The sequence below is a fragment of the Carassius gibelio genome, chromosome B15 (genome assembly GCF_023724105.1).
Source record: "Carassius gibelio isolate Cgi1373 ecotype wild population from Czech Republic chromosome B15, carGib1.2-hapl.c, whole genome shotgun sequence".
Taxonomy (NCBI): Eukaryota; Metazoa; Chordata; class Actinopteri; order Cypriniformes; family Cyprinidae; genus Carassius; species Carassius gibelio.
The window spans coordinates 14,684,618-14,706,133 of NC_068410.1; the positions used below are offsets into that span (position 1 = coordinate 14,684,618).

At 37.8% G+C, this 21,516-nt stretch overlaps 2 protein-coding genes across 4 annotated transcripts in view; one reads left to right on the forward strand and one right to left on the reverse strand.

The window, feature by feature from the left end:
- LOC127972261 (protein-tyrosine sulfotransferase 1) overlaps positions 1-13,586 on the forward strand; it is a 40,568-nt gene extending 26,982 nt beyond the window's left edge. Inside the window, exons 4-6 of one of the 2 annotated variants that reach the window (XM_052575623.1) lie at positions 10,914-10,964; positions 12,211-12,276; positions 12,869-13,586. In XM_052575623.1, coding sequence (XP_052431583.1) covers positions 10,914-10,964; positions 12,211-12,246 — 87 coding nt within the window. In that variant the 3' untranslated portion in view covers positions 12,247-12,276; positions 12,869-13,586. The remainder of the gene's footprint in view (positions 1-10,913; positions 10,965-12,210; positions 12,277-12,868) is intronic. The other variant, XM_052575624.1, reaches the window with a different exon arrangement.
- A 325-nt stretch (positions 13,587-13,911) lies between these two features.
- LOC127972260 (small G protein signaling modulator 2) overlaps positions 13,912-21,516 on the reverse strand; it is a 47,164-nt gene continuing 39,559 nt past the window's right edge. For both annotated transcript variants that reach the window (XM_052575622.1, XM_052575620.1), the window contains 6 exons: positions 21,085-21,209; positions 20,786-20,868; positions 20,009-20,118; positions 19,780-19,876; positions 19,511-19,678; positions 13,912-16,536 (listed from right to left, as the gene is read on the reverse strand). In XM_052575622.1, the coding sequence (XP_052431582.1) occupies positions 16,448-16,536; positions 19,511-19,678; positions 19,780-19,876; positions 20,009-20,118; positions 20,786-20,868; positions 21,085-21,209 (672 nt within the window). In that variant the 3' untranslated portion in view covers positions 13,912-16,447. The remainder of the gene's footprint in view (positions 16,537-19,510; positions 19,679-19,779; positions 19,877-20,008; positions 20,119-20,785; positions 20,869-21,084; positions 21,210-21,516) is intronic.

The window sequence follows — 21,516 nt, forward strand, 5'->3', positions numbered from 1 at the left end:
TCTGTGAGAAAACATTTCTGCTTGTAGCAGTGTCCCTGTTCCTTACTAAATAATGGATGCCGTGCCACTCAAGGTGGGCTCGGTGGTCTTGTCATTCACTATGAAAGGCCTGATATCAAGCTTCACTCTATTAGCGTTTTTCCATGTTGAAACATAACAAACTTTGGAAAATTGCATGACTTGATGGAGTGCTGACTGTGGTGGAAAGCATTTTTGTGCTACTTGAGCAGCGAACCACAGTCATGGTTAAATAGTGGGGCGTTTTTTTTTCCCTCTAAGGTCGGGAAGAGGCCCCTGTCGAGCTCTCTCAATGTGCCAGTCCGGCTCAGAGAGTCTGAGGGGAAAAGCCATGTCAGATTCCTATCCTTGGAAAACTATCAGTGGCATTGACACAGCTGCGCAAGGTTTTCTGGCCACAACTTCATCCTTTTTGCCCTTGTCTCAGATGTAGGAATGTATTTGTGGTCAGAACGTCTTAAATTCCAATTGGAAAGTTTTTCTTAAGTTCACCCATAGAAAAGTTCACACATAGAGGAAGATATTTCAATGTTTTTCCTATACATTGAAAACTCAATAAAATGCTGGACTCAATAAAACGCTAACAAGAATTTGAAAAATGTTCAATATAATGTATGTGATACATGATTTGAAACAAAATGAACTACAAGAATATGCACGAACTGAGAAATGCATAAAAAAATATTAAAGAAACTAATTTTGATAAAATGACTCAAAGTGTAAAGAATTCCAAAACGTCAAGTGTTTGTCATGTTCTGACCATAAAGATTAGTTTAAAACCACCATTAATGATCATGTTTCTACATCTTTCACTTGGGAGCAAAAATCTGCCTTTAAACTGGAAAGGAATAAAGATTAGAAATTTAAAGTGGCTCTGATAAAATTTGTGATAATTTTTTTGGCCGTATCGCCCAGGCCTAATTGAAAACAGTGGGATCCAATGTTTTTTTCATTATAAGTCAAAACATTCTATAAAATAGTTCTTTTGTGTTCCACAGAAGAAAGTCATACAGCTTTGGAACAACATGAGCGTGAGTTTTCGGTGAACTGTCCCTTTAATACTCCATGTCTGCTAAGCCAGTCTGAAGCGTTTGTCAACCTTGAACTATTCTGCAGTTGTGCTTTGCTTTCCATGACAGTTGTTCCCTCTTTCCCACACACAGAAGATTCCTTTTAGTTGAGAAATTGCTGCATTTTTTGGACTCACTCTCAGCGATTCAATTGGCGCCAATCTCTCTCAGTTCCATATGTTTCGCTTGTTGAATAAAACTCATGCTGTTCTTCTCACCAAAACCCTGCAATCTTCAAAGCCCTGTTTTGTGTGAAAATAATTAAATTATTCAATTATTATTCAACTAGAAAATTTTGCAAGTTGGACAAAGCATTAATGCTTGATGTTTCATTCCAAAAAGAAGGCAGCAGCTTTTAAAACTAGGCACAGGAGTGTGTTGTTTGTTTGTAACTGTATTGCATTTCATCTTTCTTGCGTTTGTTTGTATTTCTGCATATTTTGGCCAGTTTTGTGCATGCTTGTACCCTACGCAGCGGATTTCATTCAGCATTCCTTTGAAAAGCTATTGTTGTAGTCCCTTTCCTTCAACAGCCAGATCTTTCTGACTCAAGGCTGTGTGTGTGTGTATATATATGTGTGTGTGTGTGTGTGTGTGTGAGAGAGACATAGGGAGAAGCACATCTGCTGCGTATTAATGTGTATTTCCCCTGGATCAAACACAGCTGCATGCATCAGTCGTTAAGCCAGCCCCCTCCATACTTTGACATGAAGTATGACACACACACAACAGTGAAGATCTAAGATCTGCTCACAAGGTGTGTGATGCAGACAGGCTGTAACACCGAGCATGTGCAGGAAAAATGGTGAACTGTGCTGTGGCTCTATTTTTGAAGTCTGAGAAGTAAGCTGTGCTTCAGAAGTTGAAAAATATGAGCCGTTTTATTTCAAATCATTTTAGCATCCATTAAACGCAGAGGTTCTCTGTGCTTTAAGTATTGCAGTGATGTCATAATAGGTCAAGTAGGCCATTAATTTGCTCCTCTTGCATTTTCATGCCTTGGATTGCTGAAATTGATGCAGACTAAGCATGTGGGTCAATGACTAATAAGAGCTTCCACAATAACGGAAAGGCAAATCTTTTAAAAATGTAGTTTCAGTACATGTGCCATGCTTATATCATTTCTTAACTATCACTGTTGAAAACTGATTCATATTTTTGAGGAAACTGTGATGCATGTATGTTTTGCAAATCAAAGATTCTTTGATCGGTAGTAAAGTTCGAAAGAACAGCATTTATAAGACATAATAAATGCCTTTAAAGTCACTTTTTTAACAATTGATTGTGTCCTTATGAAATAAAAGTTTGCATTTATTTATTTTTTTTAATCCAACTGACCCCAAACTTTTAAACAGTAGCGTACATTTAAAGGTAAAACGTTTTACAAACATTATTAATTCATGCATACTATTATAATTTTAGAGTGTCAACCAGTTTTATAACCAAATTGATCTTTAAAATAGCATTTTTTATTGCATTTAAAATGTATCAATTGAATGACTTTCGTGTCACTGAAATGTGCATTAGAAATGAGAAACTTGTTTTGAAAATAGCTAGTTGCCGAGTGAAAACACCACTCAGATTACTCGCAAATTGATTTTTCTGTCATAGGCAACAATGACGTGTTCTTTCACATTGAATCTCTCACCCAAATCTCACGGGAGACATTATAGATACAACTTTGAGCTGATGAGAGGTGATGGTTCATTCTTACAGGAGCATCCAAGTGTGGCACTATTGTGATTCGCATTGGTATTTTTGCTTCTTGTTACAGTAATTCATCGCACCAGATGAAGATCTGTTTATGTTGAACAAAAGTGAGAAGTGGCAAATAAATTCTGTGCCTTGTCAGATCGCTATCAGCAATCATGCGCAACAGACACCAACCATCTCCATGTATCTCCTCAAACATGTGAAATGCTAAAACAAAAGTGGTATTTAGATACATAGGGTTAGTTAAATGTACAGAAATTGATTGCTCATTGTAAGTGTTAGAGCAATCGACTATAAAATTACTCAAAATTCTCTTCCTACTGCAAATATTTGCATATGAAAAACCGCCTGGAGTGTTTGAAAAATGAGCAAACCCTCAGTGTGAGAGGAGCGTTTAGGCTTGTACATTACTTGAATACTTTGTTTTCCCACAGCGACCGACCATGTTTTTGATTAATTTGGCTCTAGATACACTTGATCTCCTTCACATGATGTCCTTGCTGTAAGCAGGCCATTGTGGCTTTTTATAATATGCTTCGAATGCAAGTCCCCCTGCCATTTTTACAGTATCTAGATAGCTGTGGAAATGGCTTTGAAGTCGCAGGCCTCTCAATAGCGAGGTTTCCTTGGAAACAGAGGCAGACTGCAAGACTCCAGCTCATCAGAGAAAAAGCGGCTATGTTTCAGAGTCATGATGCAGGTCTGTAGAAGAGACCTCATGAACTCGGGGTTATAGCTGAGGTCTGGTAAGATTTGATGACTTTTGCAGCTGCTCTGACATTAGCATGCATGTTTTTGTCCTCTTTGTTTTGAGACGAATTTGTCGCAAACTAAGTATTTGTGTTGCATTTAACTTCAAAGATTACTCTGTGTTGCATCATATCAAATACCTGAGACAGGCCAACTTTCTAAGCATTTTTACTACTATTTTATTACTTTCATAAAGTCCCTTGTTAAAGGGATAGTGCACACAAAAATGAATATTCTGTTATTAATTTCTCACCCTCATGTTGTTTCAAACCCTAAGACCTTCGTTCATCTTCGGAACACAAATTAAGATATTTTTGATGAAATCTGAGAGCTTTCTGACCTTACATAGACTATAGGGAAACTACCATGTTTAAGGAACAGAAAGGTAGGAAGGACATCATTAAAATAATCCATGTGACATCAGTGGTTCAGCTGTAATTTTATGAAGCTACGAGAATACTTTTTGTGCGCAAAGAAAAATAAAAGTATTTTATTCATCAATTTCTTCTCTTCTGTCAGTTGTGGTACTGTTGTGAATGCATGTCGAAAACCAACACGGAAGAGAAGAAGTTGTTGAATACAGTCATTATTTTTGTTTTCTTTGCGCACAAATAGTATCCTCATAGCTTGTAGTCTAGGGTCGGAAAGCTCTCGGATTTCATCAGAATATCTTAATTTGTGTTCCGAAGATGAATGAAGGTCTTACGGGTTTGGAACGACATGAAGGTGAATAAGTAATGACACAATTTTCATTTTTGGGTGAACTATCCCTTTAAGACCTGATTAAATCAAAATGAGAGTTTTGAATTTTAGTCTGTTTGTTAGTTTTGACGGCATCTAAATGCTATTGCACTCATAAATAATGAGCATTTAATATGTGATATTTTAAAAACTATTGTGAAAAATATAAAGCTCAAAACTTTGTTTAAGTGACATCATTGAGTCTTTAAAGAGACCGTTCACCCAAAATTCAAATTGTTATCATTTACTCATCATGTTGTTTCAGACCTGTATGGCTTTATTATTTTTGTGAAACATAAAATAAGATGTTTCCAATGATGTTTTAACTGTTCTTGCCTTTAAAATAAAAGTCATTGATGTTGAAGATATCGCTGGAATTCAGTGGGGTTAATTTTATTGCACACAAAACCCCATAGTCTTCAAAATATCATATTTTGTGATTTTGCAGACAACAACATAAGGGTGAGAAAAGGTTGACAAGTTTTCATTTTCAGTGAACTGTCCCTTTAAGAACCCATTTCTCCCATTAAACAACAGCAACAAGTTTAAAGTCAGTGTAACCCCTCCTCCAAATCATTGCACTTTTAAATGCCTGTGTTTTGTGGTAATTAAACTTAGACCTTAATTTCTTGGCAGTAATGCACCGTTTCTACAATTAAGTAATGAGGCTTTACTAGATGGTAATATTGATCTGAGCACTCCAGACTAATTTGGCATAATGAAGGTAGCACTATCACATGTCCATTGTCTTACCGTTTAGTGAAAAATAAGCAGATTAGTGTAATTCAATGCTTGCAAGGTACAAGGAACACTTTTGTATTTCTACTGGAGCCTGTGAATTTTGGACCGGTTGACATTTTTACCAGGTCACAGTAATCTGTGCGGTCATGCCAAGAGTAAACAAGAAAGGACTTAAAACAGCTGTTAAAGACTATAAATGGCTTCAGTGCTAATATACATAGACTAAAGGACAACATCCTTGAATGGTATTTAATGGACTTCCTGTCAACTGCTTCTATAGCCATCTCATGTACTGTCTTAGCTGTAAAGACTTTGAAAAAATCTTTGTTGGTGGCCTTTGCTAATCTTGCTTCCATCTGGTTAGTTCAGACAGATTCAACATGATCCACCTGAACTATGTAAGAGAGCAGTAACATGAGGACAGATGTTGCCCAAGTTTCAGTGACATTATCTTATCAAGACATCTGTGAGTTTCAGTGGTTTTGGACAACAGTTTGACTCTTCCCGGCCCATATTGTTGCTCTTCTCCAAAGCTTCTATACTTCGCAGGATGCAGAGAGTACGTGACAGCCTTGCCTTTCCACCCTTTAATTGTCTGTCGTCGGTCTCCTGTGATTTTAGTACATTTTGAATCCTGTCCAAAGCCACAGTCGATGCCTATTAAGTGACTTTGCAGCTTCGTTATGATTCATGTTGGGAAATTGATATTGAGATCAATAAGTCGGTCTCAACAGTGCTGCTAGTGGCATAATGTGGAAACGGTCATGCTTAACTGAATTGGAGGCCAGAATCATTGGAAGTTTGTTTACCAGAAAAGGAGGTTTTGTGAATCATAAGTTAGATTTAAAATTATGTAACACTTTATATTAACAGGATTTTCATAAGAAAATGTGTGATTCTTGCCAAAGCATGTTGCCAGCAGTTGCTTAACTTATTTAACACCGTTAAAATGTAATCTTTAGCAAATATCAATTTTTTACACTGTACATTATAATGTTTTAATGACAAAATTCACTTTTTTTTAATCATGCCAATCTATAAATATTCAAATTTATAGGCCATATAATGAAAATAACAACTGGCTTATTTAACACCTACAAATTTAATATATATATTTTTTAATACCATACACAAAAAATGTTACAGCTTCCCAGAAAGCCATGATTAAAGGTATTTCAGTATTTATATACTATAGTATTTATTAATATGTTTAATTTAGCTTTTGAATTACCTATAGAATTACTTTGTTTTCAGGCTTCATTTTAATTGTATGTACCAACTTTTATTAGTCTTGCTTTAATATTTCTATTTAGCTTTAATTTATTAGAAAATGGATATATATTTTTAAAATAAGGAGTTTTAGTGCCTAAACGTATTTATTTTTAGAATTCAAAATATAAGTTAAGTTTTTTTTATCAAATGTTTATTTATTTATTATTATTTATTTTATTTCAGCTATCTTTTGTGAATTACTGGTATGATTTTTAATAGTTTTAGTTAATTATGACAACATTATCATTCAGGTTCATAGCACAAATTGTGTGGGAGTTGCAATCTAAAGTTTAATTCATAAGCTATTCTAAGTTTTTACTGTATTTCTGCCCAAGGTAAGAGAAGGTGTGAAAGAGTCTTGAGTCATGGTACGAGGGTAAAACCCTGTGTGTTAACACATTGAGTCAGCAGTGTCATCCTGCATTAGAGGAGCTGTTGGTCTATGACTGTCCTGCCGCAGTTGAATTTGTCTTTGATGAATCGCTTTTGCTATTTCTGTGATATGGAACAGTGAGCACCAGCTCTCCTGCGGTTTCGTCCTCGCCCGGCTGCGTCTCTCGTCAGAGGCTACTGCAGGTGATTCTGGATGTGCTGCTGGGAGATCCTCTACCCGAGGATGAGACGTAGTCAGTTGCACAGATCTGTCAACATCCATGTCTGCTCGCCACCTCTCATTGCTGACAGCAGTCTGAGCTACCATTAGAGATGAACCAGACCACCCTACTGTGTCTGAGCCATCACACTCTAAGCTCTTTATACTGTACATGGCTTTACATAAGGAAGAAAGGAAAGACAATTTCCTTTGCTATTTCCACCTCTGTTGGTGCTGATCCTTAAATTAAAACTTCCAGACAGCAGAGAGATTTGGTGTTTGTTTGCTTTTTTTTCAAACCTATACAGTAAAGCTCCTTGCACACCAAGTCTGAAATTTCATATGTATGGTATGCAGGACTTCAGCAATCATTCAACCCTGGTTCTTTCATTGTGTTGTTAAATATTCGCTTGAAGTGAGCATTAGATATAACAACAAAGGTAATGTAAAAAGTAGAAGAAACTATAAATGTAAAAAAGTAGTCTCTTATGCTCACCAGGGCTACAAAACTAAAGTAAACAGTACAATTGTTAAATAATATTGCAATTTACTGTTTTTATTATATTATTATTATAACTATATTAATGTTTTCTATGAAAATATATTTTAAAATGTAATGCAAAGCTACATTTCCAGCAGTCTTCAGTGTCACATGATCCTTCAGAAATCACTTTAAGATGTTGATTTGTTTTTAAGAAACATTGCAAAACAAAACCATTTTGTCCTGATTATTTGATGCATAGAAAGTTCAAATGAGCAGCGTTTATTAGAAATATACATTTTTAGTAATATTATAGACGCGTTAGTGTCACTTTTGATCAATGTAATGCATCTTTGCTATGTAAAAGTATAATTTCTTTTTTAAATCTTACTGACCGCAACATTTTGAATGGTGCTATACCTTGAACTAAATTCTGTGGAACAAAAAATATGCTACATATAATGCACTCTGTCAAGACTTCAGAAGGATTGTAATATAGTGAACGAATCATATGGACTTTTTTTTTTCAAACTTTAACCCAAAGACATATGTGTCTTGAAACAACATTGAGATTTTCTTAACATAATATTTTTTCCTTTCATATTTGCCAATTATTACATCATTCGGATGATGAATTTTCTTGCTTGGTGTATTTATAGAAGTCAGCCCTACTGTTCAGTGAGCAGCTCGTGCTGTTAGCTGCAGGAGGCTGAATGTAAACATTCCCAAAGAGAATTCTCCTGCTGGCCTGCACAGTCAGGTTTTCCACGGCCTCGGATCTGAAGAACTGTACCCAGATGAAGGCCCCATTTATGCACACCCTCAGCTACCCGCAGATTTTATCAGTTTATTCTCTATACTTATACAACAAAGTGTTTCCTATTACATCAGCACTGAAAAATTCCCTTTCACGGCAGTTGCGAGCCAAACAAATGTCGTATGAGGTCTTGGTTGTCTCAGTTTGCATGTCACTGCTGTTATATCCAGCATAGAGAACCAGTTTCATCATTGCAGCAGATACAAACCTGCTTGTCAAAGGCTTGTTTTTACGGGGATATGAATGAGTTTGGAGGCGTGATAAGATAAAATATCCATTTATTTTGGACTTTTGAGTTCTGCAGATCCTACTCATTCATTTGTTCTTTGTTTTAAACACAATGAATGAACCAGATCTAGTCACAGCCAAACTATGTGAGTCCTTCTCCTAACCATTGTTTGTTTTCTTGCCATGGTGATGTGACTTACGAATCTCCACCTCTAGGGCGACATTCACAGGATTTAGTGTGGCTAACAGTTTTGGACGAGTGAAGGATTATTACGAAATGGGAAATGGGAAACATTCACGCCTTTTTCATTGCAAATGAATTCCACTCAGGCTCTGAACCGCAATCTTGGCTAGCCAGCTCGACTCAAACTCGCTTCTTTCTACACCCACCAGCTGAACCCCCACCTCTTGACCCACCAGTGATACCAGCTCTCTCTAACCAGCGGCCCGGAGACTCCTCTCGGAAATTGGGTCTGAAGTCTTGCGTAACGGCTGTATCCCACGGTTGAGCTGGCGGAGATGAGGAGAGTGAGCCAGATTCACTCAGAAAAAAAAATCCACTAGTTGTGTTTAATCATATTTGTATTGAGCCATTTAAAATTACATAGGCCGTTTCAGATTCCTATTACCCCGATTGTGCTTTTGAGGGCATTTACATAAGAATCACAGTTGTGTAGAACAAGAAAAGAAAGATGGAGAGCAATGAAATGGAACCTGATACTTTTTTTTTTTTTTTTTTTGGACTGTAAGTTGGATTGTTTTTTACGTGACAGTGAGTACAAGCAAAAAGACAAGACAAAGACACAACCTAATGGCAGTGTAATAAGGCTGTGTATCCTACCGATTTCCTGTTTTGATTCAGATTCACAGACTCTTACTTGGAGAGATTCTGATTCATTTTCTGTGTATATTTCTGTTATAATATACTATTTGTTTTTTTGCATCAGAATCAGACTACATAGTTTGTTCTATATTCTTTGCTCACTAAAAAGAACTGGTGGGTAAAAAAACATTTTTTCATGAATCAGACTTTTTTTCATTCAATGAAAGAACTGGTTCTTTTATTCACGAATTAGACTACACAGATTGTATTGTATATTTTTTTATTCACTTAAAGCTGCAGTCGGTAACTTTTGATGCTCTTGTTTGCGTCTTGCGGAAGAACATCGTAGCCGGAACTACTTCTCTCTGTTTATGTCTATGAAGAATCACAAAGGTACTGGGTTACTCCGCCGCGGTACCCCCGAAGCAATCTAAAATAGTCAGAATATAAACACTTATTATAGGTGCACCCTAGTGATTCAGGACAAGCTAAAAACTCGGTTTGGAAAATGGATTCATGGTGTACTCGCTTATTATATAAATTTTTCTACATTTTGAACACAAACAAAGTTACGGACCGCTGCTCTGATTGGTTGTTTCTTAACGGGAGCGATGCATTTCTGCAAATGGCAATAGGACACTGGGAGGAGCCAGAGGAGCTTGATTTTTTCACAGATTATCAGTCTCATATTCTACTGTCAGGACATAATGACAGGTTAAATAAGTATGTAAAAAATATATTTTTACAAAAGTTACCTACTGCAGCTTTAAAAGCACTGGTTTGTAAGAGTCAGTTGATCATAAATCAGACTACTTTAGACACGCTGAATGTTTTCGATTCACTGAAAAGAACTGTTTTATAAGAGTTTATTTATTCATGAATAAATACATTTTTTTTTTTGCTGAACAAGAGGTGCTGCACAAATGAATCGAGTTGTTTAAAAGAAAAACACCTTCATAGAGCTCCAGTAACTGACGGTCCCAGCAGTAGTGGATAAAGAGCTCGAGCTCCAGGTTTCTCCGAGTCGAGAAAAAGACTGAACCTGAGCACAAAGTGTTTTGAAATAATATCTCAATCTCTCATCAGGTCAGCGCTTCTTTCCTATGAAACGCAAACATACCGCAGAAACTTGCATGAGCTCCTCGTTCGCAATTTCCTCAGCTTAGAAAGCCAGGAAATGAGATCAGCTGGATGCGTTTTAATTGGAGATTGTCATTCTCTCTGGAACCGACGTACTGAACAGCATTCAGTCTAGCTCTCTTTTTATTCTCACAGTCTTTCACTCGTTCTTTGATCCCTGGAGAGAGCTTGTGAATTTTGTGAAGTTAGACACCCTGGGAATTGACACACAATATCCTCCTAGCAGCGCGAGAGAGCGCCTCACAGAAGAGGACTCTGTTTTCTGTTCAGCGCCAGACTTTTCATTCGGCCATTACTGCTTTCTGGAGACATACAGTATAAAACCGTTTGTGTCGCTGCGGTTTACAGAAGGATGTTTTCAGAGATTAGAATAGCTTCAGGTGGAGAAATAAAAACAGAGCAGGGAAGAACTTGAGCTTGAACTGTGTAATGACTGAGCAGTGGCCTTTGATTTGTGTGGAGAGGCTGTAGCTCCTGTGTTTGCACACAGTGTGACAGTCTCTAAAAACGCCTCTCTGTTTTTCCAGGTCTTTAAGGGTGAATTTCAGCTACCTGATTTTCTTAAAGAACAAACACAGGTATGGTAGATATTCTGCCTGTCCGTAAGCTCTTCATAAATTGCTTTTTTAAATTAATTTTGTTCTTCCTTTTTTTTCTGTAAATAAAACAGTGGTCATTGAATTCCCATCTGCTTCCACTCACTCTGATTCTTTGCTCTTCACGTAATTTCTGATCATAACACTGGTTTACGCGGTGTCCTGTGCTCCTCTGATCTCATGTTTGGATTTTTTTTTAATTTTTATTTTTTATCTGATCACTTTAGCTGTAGATGTGTAGATTAAATGTGCTTTCGTAGTTATAGGCTGCTCTGCTGTCTAGAATCCTATACTGCCCCCTCTTGGACAGATGATGGTATATTATATCTTTCATCATCAAAATAGGAGTAAAAAAGTAACTGATTCATACAGAAAAGTTATTATAACAAAATGATCAAATCATGACAGGTTTACAACTTATGATAATAGCTTAAATTAGTATTTGAATTATGTTTTTAGTACTTCTACGGTAAAAATGACAAATATATAGCAAAAATAAATAAATAATAATAATTCAAACTAAATTTTTTTATTATATCATATATGTGACCATGCACCACAAAATTAGTCATAAGGGTCCATTTTTTAAAATTGAGATTTATGCATCATCTGAAAGCTGAATAAGTTTTCCATTGGTGTATGGTTTGTTATGATAGAACAATATTTAGCCGAGAAAATCTGTAATCTGAAAGTGCAAAACAATCTAAACACTGAGAAAATCTCCTTTAAATTTGTCTAAATTAAGTCCTTAGCAGTGCATATTACTAATCAAAAATTAAGTTTTGATTTATTCACGGTAGGAAATTTACATAATTTCTTCATGGAACGTGATCTTTACTTAATATCCTAATGATTTTTGGCATAAAAGAAAAATCAATAATTTTGATTGTATAGTGTATTTTTAGCTATTGCTACAAACATACCCCAGCGATTTAAGACTGGTTTTGTGCTCCACGGTCACATATCGATTCCTCGTACAGTATGCATTTGGTAAAGATGTGCCTTGCAAGAAGATTGTCATATTTGTTTTCCAAAAAATTGAGTTTCTTTGAATAATGTATGTCTAAATACATATGAACATGCACTCTCATCAGAGATCACGAGAAGAAATTAAAGCTAACTAACATCACAACAATACAAATACAGTGAAATCTGTTGATTCATGCGTTGCTCTAGGCTGGACTGTCCTGTGTCCACACATGTGTAACAGATGTTTCTCTTATCACAGCTACAGAAGTCCCTAGAAAAGCCCAACCCAAGTTAGGAGAAGAGGAACAGAGCTTTATCAACAGAAGTGAGTTATTATCATCTTTACTGGCAAACTTTGCTCCCTCTTTGTATCAAGCAGTGTTTTCATGAACATGATTTACAGTACAAGAGTTATTTCAAGGGAATCGTGAAAGTTATGCTAGAAAAATATTATTATTAATATTAAATGTGGTTTCCTGAGAATTGGTGAATTTGTTCACCATCATGTTTTGACATTATTTGATATTTATGACATCATATTTAAAGTATTATTCTAGAAACGGTGTTAAGTCTTAATGTACTTTACCATACGGTTCAGTCACATAATATTGACCCATTTTTTGATACATTATTTGACTTTTAGTATAATTCATTATTAATATTAATTATTATTATTAATAGTAATCATAGTAATTTATTAATAATTTTATAAATATTTTTTATAATTTATCAATGTATTTATTATCAATAATAATAATAACAGTTGTAGAATTAATAATAATAATAATAATATATTTTGATACCTGCATTTTAACTTCAACTTCCTATAACATAAAGAATGATTAGTAAAGGATGATAATATTTGTGAGGTCAGTAGAGGTGAGGTGACGTACTGCTGTGCTCTTGCTGTGTTTCAGGGCTGAGTAGAGGCAGATGTCGTGGGACCATGATGGAACTGCATCACCCCCGCTATGCTGGGACCTCCATGCATGGAAACACACACACACATGCGCACACACACACATATATACACACACACACAGGCCTTTGGATCCGGACCACTCTTTGGAGGACAGTTTTGGCCTTTGATGTTGTACTGTAACAATTGTGGCCTAAGAATGTCATTGCTTTTTATTTGATTTGATTTTTTTACTTTTTTTCCACACTGTACTCTAAGTTTCATTTATTTTCCTAGCTACACAAACCTGTGATTCTGTTATAAGAAAATACAGTGGATTTAATTAGCAGCAAGGAAATATTTATGGAGGAGCGTTAGCTTTAGAAGACGTTATTTTAAAGTGGTTTTTTTTTGTTTTTTTCATGTCTTCGTAACGTGCAATTCCTTGGGTACTGAATGATGTGCAAGACTTCAATCTTGTGTAGAGATAGACATGCATTTTGTTCTCTGCATTCACAATGGAGTGACCTTATGTACATTGAGAGCTGTAATAAATGAGCTGCCAGTGCTGAACAGAAGAGGCTCATTGACGTGTTCTCCATTGGCAGAGAATCCGCACATTGTGATGTTTGTTGTTGTTTTTACAATTGTTATTTTTGTACTTAAGTGTAAATCATAATTATGTACTCTTTTCATTTCTTTCAATGAAATAAACCCTGAGCGCTGTTGGCAGCCAATGTGCTGATATTAGTCACATTCTTATATCACTTGAAAACACTGCACATTTTATGTGCTAGTTCCATTCTTTATATTGTGTACCGTTTAAAATCATAAATACAGTAAAAATGTAATATTGTCTGAAACATTATTCTGATTTAAAATGTTGATTTAAACTTTTCTATTTGAAAATGTAATTTATCACCAGTGAAGGCAAAGATCTTCATTGTCACAAGATCCTTCTGAAATCATTTTAATATACTGATTTAGTGCTCAGAAACACTTGTGCAGCTTATGTTTGTGCAATTTCTGTTTTTTTCTTTTTTCAGGATTATTTGAAGGATAGAATGTTCAAAGAACAGCATTTATTTGCAAAAGAAATATTTTGCAACATTAGAAATCTTTACTGTTACCTTCTGTCAATGCAATGCATAAATTGATTTGCAATATATATATATAACTTTTTTCCATAATACATGTACATTCAAGGTAAATGATCCACCCGTTACAATACATCATTCTGATGTTGGCGTCCAGACAAAAATTTACATTTGAAATGATCAGAAACCAGTGCACAACGTTTATAAGGGACGTAACAGTCAACAAGTAACAAAGGTTTCCCATGGTTCAAATTGTACAGCTATAAGAGTTAAAAAATAAGAGTCTGAAACCGCTGACAGTAGTGTCCTCATAGAAATCCAGCGCTTCTCTCTTTATTTACAGTGCAGTAATACACACATAAAGGAGGATAATAAATGTATCGCAGTAGAAATGAAAAGAAATGATTTGTCTTTTATAGACCTGATCAACAGTCTTCGAGTTGTGGTTTAGCATTGCACGTGTGTATGAAGGATGCAGATGTTTGAGAGGCTTTGGTACATGAGCTCCTGTCGGAAGGGTTAAAACATCCTTCGCACTCGCACGCTTTTGACAAAAGGAATTGACCGATAGTCACATCATAAGAAGACCACTTCTCCCATAATCTCTGTCAGCTGTTAGAAAAGTACAGTTGCTTTTTGTTTTGGGGGATTTAGGCTGTGAGGAATAGCATACTACTTCGGCAGTATGTGTGGAATACCCTGACGACCAAATGTGTAGCATATAACAGCACACTGCATGGAATATAATATCCCACAATGCAAAGTGCATGCCTTAACAGTCCATTTCCAATATAGTATCATTGATTCACTTGAAGAGAATATCAAAAGTTAACATTTTCACTATAAATAAGCTTTATTTCCGAAATGATGATTGGATGCTGCATTTATTTCACATACTATTCAAGAAAATATCACTTGCAGCACTGTGTGAAGGATTCAGTAAGCTCGTGTTCAATTCAAAACGACCTTAGGCATTAATTAGTTGGAAGATGGGGAAGACTGTATTTCTCTTAAAATGTGCAACTATTATGCAAGACACATTTGATGAGAAAGAACCTTAACATGCTGAAAGCAGGTCTAATTTAGGCCTCATTTAAAATCTAGTTTTTGAAGTTCTTTTTCATAATTTTGGACATGGTCAAAATGTATATTATCAGTCATGAAGATTAGATATGGAAATATGACAAGATTTATGTATGCAACTTTAAAAGTTTTAAAAGATTGTGGTCAGTAAGATTTGTTTTAGTATTTTTTTTTAAGTATCTTATGCTTACCAGTGCTGCATGTATTTGATAAAAAATAGTGATATTGTGAAATACTATTATCATTTCACAAATGACTGGTTTTTATTTGAATATATTTTAAGATGTATTAATATAAAGCTGAATTTCCAGCAGCCATTACTCCAGTCTTCAGTGTCACACATAATCTTTCAAAACTTCAAAATCTCCTTTAAAACTAATGTTGAAAAGAGTTGTGCTGCTGATTATTTTCTTGTGGAAATATATTTTCAGGATTCTTTGAAAAATAGAGAGCTTTTATTTGAAACCCAGATCTTTTGTAACATTATAAATGCCTTAACTCTCACTTTTGATTAATTGAATGCATCCTTGCGGAATAAAATGATCAAAAATCTTACTGACCCTAAACTTTTGAACAGTAGTGTACAGTATATGCAGTGTGAACAGAGCCTGAAGGTAGCGACACACCGAAGACTAATGCGTCTCGTCAGATCACGTGGAAGCAGTTTTCTGTCCCGTGGAAGAGCCTGGACCCTTTCCAGACTTTAGGACACTGAGGGAAGTGTAGTGCCCCCTGATAACACCTGTCAGTGAGGAGCATCACGGGGGTCATGGAGCCACAGATTCAAAGTGCAAACATATGGACACAGGTCACGAAATGTGTAACAAAGGCAACGTCAACTACTTTTCTGAGATCATTGTCATTATCACCATCAACCAAAACATTGTTTGATGAAGAAAAGGGGCAATAGAGACGCTAAACGATAAAACGAGGTTATATAAATACTAGCACAAGGTTATTGGCACAGTCCTTTTGGTCACACACTGTTTCGACGACTTCTTCGTGGCTTGGTTGTTATTTAAGGGAGCTGACCTAACGCTGCCTAGTTTGAGGATTCAGAGCTGTGCTAGTTTTTATTCATCGTGGAATACTTACTGTACATTTGGCAGCCATTAGGGAAGGGAAACAGTTGTGCCCCTGTACGAGGCTTTCCATTTCTTATAAAAGCAGATCTAAAAGGACCTGATCTGTGTGGTGTGTACTGGAGGCGTGTTCAGAAAAGAAAGGAAAAAACGTCAGTCACAGTGTGCTCAAACACCACGAGCATGCAGACAACGCCAGGGTCTGACACAACTGCATTCTGTGGCAGGCAAACGATATTAAGAGTCGAGACGTCGAGGCAGATCCTGGGCGGTCTCGAGCCTCGACGAGGAGATTTGGCCAGACGGGACTCGGTGGGCGGCAGCCTACTCTTATTCTCACTTGTTCTCGATAAGGGTCTGCACCTTGTGTACCAGCTCCCGCGCTATTCGGAGGATGTGCTGCACGTCGTGGCGCTCGGCCATCTCTGTTAGAGAAGAACACAGAGAAAACAATTATTCAATAGAATGATACTTTCACATGGCCACATGCTGCATTTCCGGTTTAAAACTCAGTGTCGTGCTGTGATATCTTAAAGCTGAAGTTTGCTGTTTTTTAATGTTGTATAATAAAAACATCTCCTGCAAAGGGTTCTTCAGATAGAGCTTCAAGCATCCCCAGGAGGCTGCAACGAGGTGCTGCAGGGTCAGCAAAACATTTTTTTATAAGGGATAGCAAAGTTAGTGTGTTCATGTAAAAATAAAATATAAAAAAATTAAATCTATTTTAATTTCATTTTAACACATTCACAGTTTTTAATAGTGCCATTTCATTCTGCTTTCTAAGGACTACATTTGAAAGTCTTTCATAGAGAAGTGCTATAAAAAAAAATCTGGTTTTCAGGTTTATACATCTCTAATTACTGTAATACTGGGTAGAATTATTATTTTTATTTTATTTATTTTTTTACATTAATTGAAAGTATGTGCTTTTATCTTTTGTAAAATTACAAGATAAAAGGCAATATTTCATATAGGTAACAATATTTATAGTAGCATTTATTATATATATATATATATATTGTCACGGGAGGAGCACAAGACAGACACAGTGGGCGTGGCGTCAGGCCTCGGAGAGGCTTTTATTAACAGAAATCATAAAACAAAGGGGATAAAAGTGGCCAAAGGGGGGGAAGTGTCCAAAATAACAGGGAATCTGGTGTCCTCGTCGTGCTGCGGGGTATGTGTAGGTCGGGCAGTGTTCATCGAGGAAGGGTCCAGGTAAGGGGCGGAGTCCGGCGGCCGCACGCGCTCCCCTCCTTGGTCCGGGGCGCGAGGGGCGGCGGCTTCATCTAGCGGCCACATCTCTCTCGTCGGCCGCGGCGCTGGTAGGGGATGGACGGCCCGGCATCCTGGCCCGTCGGCCGTGTATACGGGTGCGGTTCCCATCCGGATCGCGGGTCCGGCAGCTCACGTCTTGGTGGCGCGGGAGTCCCTCAACGCACCCTTCCTGGACCCACGAGGACACCAGTGTGCATGCACGGGGAAGAGACCGGTCTCCTGAGGAGAGGCGCGTTGGGCTTTTAAACAGCGGCGGTAATGAGGCTCCACTTCCTTCAGGTGTGCCCCATCACACGCCGCCAGCCCTGACTCGTCCAGCGCCCCTCCTCTCACACACCCACTCCAGTCGGGAGCCTGGTGAAGGGCGGCGATTTAGGACGGGGTGCCGGTGACAATCAGGGAGGAGGCAGCTGACTCGTCACATTCCCCCTCCCAAGCGACATCCCCGTCCCCAGGGCGCCACCCACACGGGAGTGCTACCATCCTCAACCAGGCTCCAAACGGTCGGAGTGGGCGGGGCTTCCTCTCCGGGCGGTCCTCCCTCTCGCAGCGCACCAGAACAGGGACAGAGAAACCGGGTTTTAGTGACAGCCTCAACCAACCACAGGGTAAAATGACAATGGAAAAGTCACTTACCCCTTGTGTGGCTGGGAGGCTGTCCCCAGTTTTCCTCCGTCCCAGTCTGGGTTCTCACGAACGTTTGCAAGCGAGAGGGAGTGACGTCACCAGACGTTTCCCAACTGCGCTGTCTAGGCTCCGCCTGCCCGCATTCTCCACCAGTGTCACGGGAGGAGCACAAGACAGACACAGTGGGCGTGGCGTCAGGCCTCGGAGAGGCTTTTATTAACAGAAATCATAAAACAAAGGGGATAAAAGTGGCCAAAGGGGGGGAAGTGTCCAAAATAACAGGGAATCTGGTGTCCTCGTCGTGCTGCGGGGTATGTGTAGGTCGGGCAGTGTTCATCGAGGAAGGGTCCAGGTAAGGGGCGGAGTCCGGCGGCCGCACGCGCTCCCCTCCTTGGTCCGGGGCGCGAGGGGCGGCGGCTTCATCTAGCGGCCACATCTCTCTCGTCGGCCGCGGCGCTGGTAGGGGATGGACGGCCCGGCATCCTGGCCCGTCGGCCGTGTATACGGGTGCGGTTCCCATCCGGATCGCGGGTCCGGCAGCTCACGTCTTGGTGGCGCGGGAGTCCCTCAACGCACCCTTCCTGGACCCACGAGGACACCAGTGTGCATGCACGGGGAAGAGACCGGTCTCCTGAGGAGAGGCGCGTTGGGCTTTTAAACAGCGGCGGTAATGAGGCTCCACTTCCTTCAGGTGTGCCCCATCACACGCCGCCAGCCCTGACTCGTCCAGCGCCCCTCCTCTCACACACCCACTCCAGTCGGGAGCCTGGTGAAGGGCGGCGATTTAGGACGGGGTGCCGGTGACAATCAGGGAGGAGGCAGCTGACTCGTCACATTATATATATATATATATATATATATATATATATATATATATATATATATATATATATATATATATATATATATATACATACAGTGCCTTGAAAGGTTTTACCCCCTTTCCGTTTTTTTTTTTTTATGTATATTTGTTAACACTTAAAAGATTCAGATCATCAAAAAAAATTTGTATTAGACAAAGATAAAGCAAGTAAATACAAAATTAAAATTTTAAGTGATGTTGCGTGAGAAAAGATCTATCCATACATACCTGGACCTAAGTTAATTGCCCCTTCCTGTTAAATCATGAAAGAACTGTGATTAACCACATTATTTTAGAAATCTGTAAAATTTCACTAGCCAAAACCAGGCCTGATTACATTTTAAAATATATTAAAATAGGAAATAGTTCTTTAAAACTGTAACCGGTTTCACAATTTGAATGTTTTTACTTTTTTTTTTGGTTTTTACTTTTGTTGCTTACAAAAAAAAATTGTAATTACAAACTGCTACTTTTGACCAGTTGCCAATGGAGAAAGTTGGCTCAACCAATGGCGTGGGTTTGGCGGTTGGAGCTATTCATTTTGTTTAATCAATGAAAGGCAGGGAGTGTGTTTGGAAAATCCGAAAACAGTCACTTCATCTTTAAAGCTGTCCTCTATTCAGTTGACTCACCGTTAAAGAACTTGATGATATCAGTGAAGTCCATGTTGTTGTCCAGGATAATGTCCCTGTACACCTCCACCAAGGCCAGTGCAATGAACAGGACAACGTGTTTAGAGGAGATGCGAGGGGCGACCCAGATGACCTCCCAGACGGCAAACACATCCTCATAGAGTAGCTCTGACACAGACACACAAGTTACACAGTAAGTTAAGCAATGAAGGTACAATCTGAGATTTGGCATCTTCACCTTGTTTAAAAGTATCTGAAATGATCCTCACCTCTTTTGAAGTCCAGGAGGAACCAGCGGTAGCAGAAGTAGAAATGGGTGTAATCTCCATTCTGCTGCATGAGCTCAAACAATTCTGAGTCAAGGATCTGAAAAAATAAATAAATAAATAAGAACCTTCATGATCAGAACTCATTATGTCACAGACGGCATCAGAAGAACCGACAAATCACAGCGCTGACTCAGGCAGGAAGAGGAAGAAAGGTCATGTGTCATGTTACCTGTATTAGTGACCTCATATTGGCGAAATGATTGTCCATGGCTCCTCCGGTAGGGAAATTCTGACTCATCCTTTTCATTAGCTGAGTGAAACAGCTGTAGGCCAAGCACTCTTTAGAGGGGGTAAAAAAAAGAAGAGAACATAATTATAAAAATAGAATATTTTATATGAAATTTTAACAGAAAATTTTTATGTTGAAAATAGTTCCTAATACAAAAAAATGATAAATAACATTTAAATACATCAAATTAGACCAAGGACTACACACACACACATATATACTGTATATATATATATATATATATATATATATATATATATATATATATATATATATAGTTTAATAATATGGATTTCTAAGAATTTATTTTGGAAAACTTAAAAGGCATTTTTTCTATATATATATATATATATATATATATATATATATATATATATATATATATATATATATATATATATATATATATATATATATATATATATATATATATTTTTTTTTTTTTTTTTTTTTTTTTTTTTGCAGCCTCAGATTCCAGATTTACAAATAGATCTCATCCAAATATTGTCATATCCTAACAAACCATCAATGGAAACCATCATATTTATTCAGCTTTTAGGTATGTATGTATAAATCTCAATTTCACATTAGAAAATTGACCCTTATAACAGGTTTTGTGGTCCAGGGTCACATATAATAAATATACAAGTCAAGGTGAAACATCGAGAAGACTACATGTCTCTATGTCTATTATGTTTCAATGTCTCTCTCACTCACCATCATCCAGAATGACCATCAGTGGAGCTAGAAGGTCACACATGCCTTGCACATAGCCAATCTCCAGATGTTCCCACACGTAACTGGATCATAAAATAAGGACAAAGACATAAGAGACTGAGGTCGACTGAGCCTCAGTTCAGCCGTTTTAGAAAATTAGTTAGTCTGTGATTTATGTTTTTCGATTAATCTAACAGACTGACGGATTTGAAATTCAATGAGCTGCTATTCTGAGAGAGTCACACACGGCCGAACGAGAAGACGACAGATCAGCGAGATCAACACGGTCCTCTACTGACCTGCACATGATGTTTCGCAGTTTCTCCAGGTTGCTGGTAGTGAAGTAATAGTAGTTACGATCGCAGCGCTGGACGTCTTTGTCTATTCTGTGCAGGTTCAGAGCCACCTTGTCCAACAGCTCAATCTGCTCACAAGCACATTGCAAAACAACTGACCAGAATAAATCATTGTCCTTTACAATTTTGACTGTGATAAATGTAGTAGATCTGTAATGGTGTATCAAGTTAAATAGATAGTTCACCCCCCAAAAAAATTCTGTCATTAATTACTCACCTCCATTTGGTTCCAAACCCGTAAGACCTTCATTCATCTTTGAAACACAAATAAAAATATTTCTGATGAAATCCGAGAGCTTTCTGACCTGCATAGACAGCAAGGGTACTACCACAATAAAGGCACAGAAACATAGTAAGAACATCTTTAAAATAATC